At 38.6% G+C, this 7,947-nt stretch overlaps 1 protein-coding gene across 1 annotated transcript; it reads right to left on the bottom strand.

Moving 5' to 3' along the window:
* Positions 1-920: 920 nt before the first annotated feature.
* On the bottom strand, positions 921-1,859 carry LOC101676531 (olfactory receptor 4F4-like). The gene has a single exon (XM_004782100.2). It carries the CDS (start codon positions 1,857-1,859, stop codon positions 921-923), a length of 939 nt encoding a protein of 312 aa, XP_004782157.2.
* Positions 1,860-7,947: the final 6,088 nt, after the last annotated feature.

Here is a 7,947-nt window from a genome sequence, read left to right as displayed (position 1 = left end):
GTTCACACAGCACAGCAAGCAGAGGGGAAGCCCAAAACTTTTCTATGCCTTTGAACTTCCCTCTAGCATGCTCTATCATTGGAACATAAAATGCAGATGTAGACCATGCAAATATCTTTAGTACCCTGTCTAGCTAACTAAGAGTTAGAAAGTAAATCATGCAATTTTATTTTTTTTAAATATTTTATTTATTTGACAGAGAAATCACAGTAGGCAGAAAGGCAGGCAGAGAGAGAGGGGGAAGCAGGCTCCCTGCTGATCAGAGAGCCCGATGTGGGGCTCAATCCCAGGACCCCGAGATCACAACCCGAGCCGAAGGCAGAGGCTTAATCATGTAATTTTAGAAATGAAAATAATGATAATTAGCTCAGAGTGGTTTTGTAATAATACCTAAGCTAGATAAAATGTTTTAGCATGGTGTTGGGAATGTTGGTGGTATTAAATAATGGTAGTAATGACTATTTTTATAATTATCATTGTTATCATCTGGTAATCTTGGAATAAATGCAAATTATGATTATCAATTATTATTCTCTCCAAGTGGGAGGATTATAAATGTTGGATTCTTTTTAAAAGGCTTATTTATTTATTTATCTGAGAGAAGAAGCAGGTGGAGGGGCAGTGGGAGAGAAAAAATCCTCAACAGAATTCTAGCTGAGAATGGAGCCTGATGTGGGGCTTGATCCCATGACCCTGAGATTGTGACCTGAGTCAATACCAAGACTTAGACACTTAGGAAACGGAGTCACCCAGGCATCCCCAGTGTTGGAATTTTGAACATATTTTTGTAATGGAATAACCACAAACCATACATCTGGCAATACTTCAAGCATTCAGATATGAATAAGTCCCATTTCCAGTTTAGTTTATAGGTCAAAATGTGGACAAATTGGGATGCTTTTTCTGATTATATGAGAAAACTAAAAATTATCCTGTGAATTCATATGCTGATTTATCAGTCTCTTTATGGCATTCCTAATGTCTTTATTTCTCAGTGTATAAATGGCTGGATTAAGGAGAGGTGTGATTACTGTGTAAAACACAGCAAGAAACTTGTCCATCCAAGTGATGTTAAGTGGCCACAGATAGATGAAGATGCAGGGTCCAAAGAATAGCAGCACCACTGTGATGTGGGAAGTACAGGTAGAGAGTGCTTTTGATGCTCCGTCCTTGGAGTTTAGACGGACCGTTAGGAGGATATAGGTATAGGACATCAGTAAGAGAATGAAGCAAGTTGTTGCCAAGATCCCACTGTCAGCATTTATCAGCATTCCTAGAGTATGTGTATCCATGCAGGCCAGTTTGATCACCAAAGGGATATCACAGAAAAAACTGTCCACTATTCTGGATCCACAGAAGGGCAGATCTAAAATCATGACTAGTTGGCTCATGGCATGCACAAAGCCAATGGTCCATGATATCAAAACTAACCAGATGCATTTCTGTCTGTCCATGATGCTAGAGTAATGCAGTGGCTTGCAGATGGCCACATAACGATCATAGGCCATTGTCACCAGCAGTACCATCTCACCCCCTCCAAAAAAATGTACACAGAGGATCTGGGTCATGCAGCCACCAAAGGAGATGGTTTTATTATCCTTTAAAAAGTCTGTGGTCAGTTTAGGGGTAGTTACTGAGGAAAGGCAGAAGTCCACAAATGAGAGATTGGCTAAGAGGAAGTACATTGGGGAATGGAGATGAGGGTCAGTGATGAATAAGAGCACGACAAAGAGGTTGCCCACAACAGTCATCAGGTAGAGCATAGAAAAAGGCAGTAAGAGGAAGGTCTGGAGCAACCTTGAATCACAAAGTCCACGAAAAATGAACTCAGATGCCATAGATTGGTTTGCTTCCTCCATTTTGTACATGGTGTTCTAATGGAGCCCAAAGAAAGAGATGAACTAAGAACTTCTAAAATGGAAAAAAGAATCTCATTAACACTCAGCTACCAAGAGCAGACACATCCTATTTATGGGCAAAATTCAAATCTTACCATTGAAAATTGAAAATAAAATTTTCTTGAATTTACATGTAGACACAGTCTTAAGTCAAGATGGGGAGCTAAATATGGAAGGGGAGTTCAAAAACCTTACCTATGTGAAATATAGTTGTTATGGGAATCAGAAATGGATATTCTGTCAATAGTTATGTATTACAGAAATAATTTCTCCAAGGCTTGAATCTATCTCTTCTATAGGGAGAATACATAGCTTTAAAATATATAAGAGTTTCTATCCACCACCACCCCCCAGGGCAATAATTCAATGCTAGCTTTCTGATACAAAACATGCTTCTCAGAAACAAATCTATTGCTAGGTGGATATGTATTAGGAGACTGAACTGTGCCAAATTCTTTAATTCTGGGGAAAACCGTTGATCAAATGACTTGAGAAATGTTATTTGTGTTCTAAAAGAGACTCTGGATGCTGACTATGCATTTCTAAAATCCAGTATTTCCCTGTATTTGGAATCTCCCCATGAAAGGATATTTCCACAAACTCATGCATTCTTTGGCCTGAGAACATCATTCATGAACGTATACTGACTAGTCCTTGGTTCTCCTTGGTAACAGAGATTTCTTTTCTGAGATTATATTAAATGACAATATATGCAAGCTAATTTTACTTCTGACTGTACTTCACTGGAAACAAATATATATTCTAAGTTCATTTGTATGTAAACTGTTTAAGTTGACTTATGTGGAAACACATGTATTTACTATTCTCTATAAACTAGGAGCCCAAGTCCTTCTCTTATTCCATTCTTTCTTGTACCCTATATATTTTTTCAGGCTATAAAGTTCACATTATAGAGGTGACTAAATAGATCTTTTTTTTTTTAATTTTTATTTTTTAAATTTCTTTTCAGCATAACAGAATTCATTGTTTTTGCACCACACCCAGTGTTCCATGCAATGTGTGTCCTCCTTAATACCTACTACCTGGTTCCTCCAACCTCCCACCCCTGACCCCTTCAAAACCCTCAGATTGTTTTTCAGAGTCCATAGTCTCTCATGGTTCACCTCCCCTTCCAATTTCCCTCAACTCCCTTCTCCTCTCCATCTCCCCATGTCCTCCATGTTATTTATTATGCTCCACAAATAAGTGAAACCATGTGATAATTGACTCTCTCTGTTTGACTTATTTCCCTCAGCATAATCTCTTACAGTCCTGCTACAAAAGTTGGGTATTCATCCTTTCTGATGGAGGCATAATACTCCATAGTGTATATGGACCACATCTTCCTTATCCATTCGTCTTAATATGTATCAAGTCTATGTTAAACACCTTAAAAACATTTATCTGTTTTCCTTTTTATTTATCTGTTTATATTCCTTCCATAGGAGTGAAAGTATTTTGAATTTCCACAAGCAATGTAAGAATTACCTGTTTTTCCTCAGGTTCTCTAATGCAATGTTATTCTCATATGATGATTAGAAATGGCAACTGAATTTAGTTGTTTTTTTTTTTTTTTTAAGATTATTTATTTGAGAGAAAGAGAGCACACACATGCATGAGCATGGCAGGGAGGGTCAAGAGGAATGGGAGAGAGAATCCCAAAACAACTGCAAAGTGAATGCTGAGCATGATCCTAGGCTTCATCTCAAGACCGTGAGGTCAGAACCTGGGCTAAAACCAAAAGTCTGACCCTTACCTAACTAAGCCACCCAACTACATTGAATGTAGTTTTAATTTCTGATTGTGAGATTAAGTGGTTTTCCCATTTTTAAGGATTAATTGTCTTTCCTTTTCTTTGAACTGCATACTCCTCTTTTCTTGTATGTTTTTCCTATTGGATTTTGCTCTTTCTCCTTCTAAGCCTTTTTTTTTTTTTCCTCAAACAAAATAAAAAAAAAGTCTTTTTTTTTTTTTAAACAAAAGTAACATGTGGTTTCCTTGTGACTGTCATCTCACTACTGATTTTAATTATTTTATTTTATATTATGTATTTATTTTTTGGTAAGAATACTTAAGAAAAACATCACAAACTATATACATATATACAGAAATTACCTATTTTCCTGGTTGTAAAATAACAGTAAAGCTAGAATTTAAACTGAGGCCTGGGGGTACCTGGGTGGCTCAGTAGATTAAGCATCTGCCCTTTGGCTAGGGTCATGATCCTGGAGTCCTGGGATCAAGCCCTAAGTCTGGCTCCCTGGTCAAGGGGAGCCTGCATCTTGCTCTCCGTCTGTCTGCCCCTCACCCTGATTGTGCTATCTTTCTCTCAAGTAAGTAAATAAATATTCTTTTTTTAAAATATTTTATTTATTTGATAGAGACCGAGGGAGAGCATAAGCAGGGGGAGAAGCAGAGGGAGAAAGAAGCAGGCTTCCTGAGGGGATCCCAACAGTAGGGCTGTATCCCAGAGAGCCAGGATACAACCTGGGCTTAAGGCAGACACCCAACTTACCGAGCCACGCAGGCACCCTAATAAATAAATAATCTAAAAGAAATAAACTGAGGTCTATCTGACTCCAAATCTTCTACTATAACTTCCCTACTAGAAAATGGATTCTGGTAGAAACCTTGATATTGACAGACAAGGAAAACAAGATTTCTGAAGTAATACATTTTTTCAATGAAAAGATAATAGACACATGAGTAACTGTAAGGCTAATAATGATAAGAATGATATATACAGGTTCACATTAAAACCAATCAGAAGCATTTTGTTTGATTTTAAACTTTAGGCACTTTGGCCTATTAATTTTTTCCTGAAGCATTTCTCCATTTGTTACCTTGAAGAAAGACAAAATGAGTAAAATCCAAAAGGAATTAGAAAATGTCAGGATAAGTTGGAAGGTTTTTGAGAACCAGTCATCCCCGACCTGGACTTCTGGGAGCATCTAAGAATGTAGATAGGCAGTTCTTTTTTTAGTGTGTGAAATGCTGTTAGGAATTTAGAAGTCCCAAGGATTCGCTGGGAGAGAAAACCCATAATCATTCCCCTAAGACATTCACTGAAGAACACATTCAGAACTCTAAACTCTATAGATAGGTATGAAAAAAAAAAAAAAAAGCTTCAGGGGAAGAGAAAGAAATAAGTCTCAAAATAGGGGAAGACATTAAATGTGTAAGTCAAACACTAGTTGTCCAGGATGTACTTACCTTACACAGATCACTCCTGAAACCGGTTCCTTCCTTGCTTACTGAGAGGGCTTACTCTAGAATCTACCTTACGTGGAATGAAGTCCAATTAAGTTTCTGCCATGAGCAGTATTAGAGGATTGTGTCCTCCTGGATGTGCCAAGTTTACACTGTAAGGAGTAGCCTCTGAGCTTGCAGGCTTTCCATCTCAGTGGCTTAAATAGAGCCAAGTGTTTGGAAAGGCTTTCCCTCTCATGCTCTTGGGGATCCTGAACTTCCAGTTCTCCCTGAGGAAAATTTGGGCTTTGAGGGCAAAATGCAATGACCCATGCCTTTCAAAGCTAGATCCAAGGTAGTCCAGTTGAATACAAGTAAAAGTGTAAGAGAAGGGGGGATCAAAATGTTTAATTACTTTGTTTATGAGGAGGCTATAACTTTCATTCTTTAGCTGTCTATCTACCTTGTCATAAAGTGAACTAAGCTGTCACTTCCAGTCCCACCAGAATCTGGTTGAGTTATGTAGGTGGGCAGGTAGCAAGTAGCTCCTCGTTGGCATGTTGCAACTATGGTCATGATTTAAGGGGCTACTTGAACTCACTTCCTTGGATTTCAGAGGGATGTTAGGTCTCAGCCTTCACATTCCTTCCTTAAGCTGGTCCTGAACATCAACAGTTTGAGTGTAAAGCATATTAGAAGCATCTCTCTAAGTGATGGGAGAGATAATGAAAGGATACTTTTCAAGTCATTCATTTACCAAGGAAATAATATATGAATGGAATCTAATAAGATTCAATGGAATCTTAATAAGATTTCAACTATTAAAAATAGGTGTATCTGGAGCAAATAGTGAAGGCCCACTTCACTTGCGCTCTCACTGTCTCATGCACTCTTGGAGGTAACAACTACCGGTCTTGCAGTGCATCCTTCTGTTCCTGTTCCCATCAGTGACAATGACTGTACGTATCACCATGTGTACTTAGAGAATTTTTTTTCACCTCACTTTTGTGTTTGTTTTTACGTTTGATTTTAAGTAAATTAGATGTGAAAGGCTATTAATAAATTCTCCCATTTCCTTCTTTTTCTCTTATTCCTTACTGGCCCTGCCCCTCTCTGTCCTCTTTGCTCTCTCATTTTCTCCCTTTCTGAGTTGTATTCATTTTTTTTTTTTTCCACACCTAGATCACAAAGCATGGTCTATGTCTAAATCATCTCAGGTCTATATTACAAAACATGTTCCATGAGCCATTTTGTGCCCTGATGTCTAGAGTCCATAACCATCTCAATCTGATAACTTAAAGAGTCAATATTTATTCCCATACTTGTGTACTACAACACACTATACAGGCACCATCTCATGCAGTTGTGGTAACACATAAATCCATTTACAGAGGAGAAACAGGCATAAAGAGGCTTAATGATTCTCCCAAATCTTAGAGCTGTTAAGTGAAAGATCAGTGAGAGGCACCCTCTGGGGAAGGATGCTTGTTTTAAGGAGAGTTTGAGGAAGTACATGGTTGCTCTGAAACTTAGAGTGAAAAATTTATAATTCAATAAAGTATTTCTTTCATTTTATATTTTTGTAATTCATAGCTTTTCACACACACACACACACACACACACACACACTCTACATATATCAAAATTAATTCTGTAGTTATACACACAAACACACACATGCATATTTAATTTTTATTTTAATTTCAGTTAGGTGATTCAACACCCCCATATATCACTTCCATATATAACTTCCATATTGTTGCTCATCACAACAAATGTACTCATTAATCCCCATCACCTATTTAATTCTCCCCCCCCACACACACACTTCCCCTCTGGTAACCATTTCTTTGTTTCCTACAGTTAAAAGAGTCTGTTTCTCAGTTTGCATCTGTCTCTCCATTTTCCCCCGTGCTGATCTGCTACATTTCTTAACTGCTACATATGAGTGAAATCATATGGTATTTGTCTTTCTGTGAGTGACTAATTTTGCTTAGCATAATACACTCTGGATTCCTATTGCTCTGCTCTTCTGGCAGATGAAAGGTGGTTCTCTCCAGATCTGCCTCTTGTGGGGTCCCTGCTCAAAGAGCAGTGGACTGCCTGTGCCACAGATCGTAAACACGAACTCTGAGCTCACTCCTCCGCTCCATCTCTGTAGCTGGTTTCCTGCTCTGATACCTGCAAGCTCTGTAATACTCAGACACCCCTGATACTTCTGTGACCCTCTGGGACTTGAGACCACAGTGTCCCCGCGAGGCCTCCACCCCCACTTAGCCTCTGGATTGATGTCCCTCAGTATAGGAGACTTCTAAAAAGTTCTGATTTTGTGCTCCGTTGCTCCACTGTTTGCCAGGATCTGGCCCCTCTCCCTGCAGTTTATCTTCCCATCGCTTTGGATTCACTTCTCCTCACGTCCTACCTTTCAGAAAGTGGTTGATTTTCTGTATCTAGAATTGCTGCTCTTCTTCTCCTTGATCTCATGTTGGGCTTGTAGGTGTTCAGAATGGTTTGATAACTATCTAGCTGAACTCCTGTGACCTGCTGTCATCCCACTGTGCTACTTCTCTGCCATCTTGTCTCCTCTTCAGTTCCTTCTGTTTTTGTCTCTACTTTTACACCCATTTTCAGAAATACTAACAATACTTAAATCTTAAATGGTTGGGTACTTCTAAAGAATAAAGAGGCTGCTTCTCAGCTTTCATACATTGATATTTGGGTAACCAAATCACACCAAGACATCCTACAGATGTACTTCACTTCAACTACTCCTGTGGTCCCTTTGGTCAACCACACACCATTCCCTTGTTTAAAGGATCATAAAAATGAAATCATATGTTATCTTTCGAGTCTGGTTTTT

Source organism: Mustela putorius, unplaced genomic scaffold, assembly GCF_011764305.1.
Source record: "Mustela putorius furo isolate JIRA1106 unplaced genomic scaffold, ASM1176430v1.1 tig00003896_pilon_pilon_pilon, whole genome shotgun sequence".
Classification (NCBI taxonomy): domain Eukaryota; kingdom Metazoa; phylum Chordata; class Mammalia; order Carnivora; family Mustelidae; genus Mustela; species Mustela putorius.
Note: the sequence above shows the minus strand (reverse complement) of the source record. Positions and strands in the feature narration are given on the sequence as shown.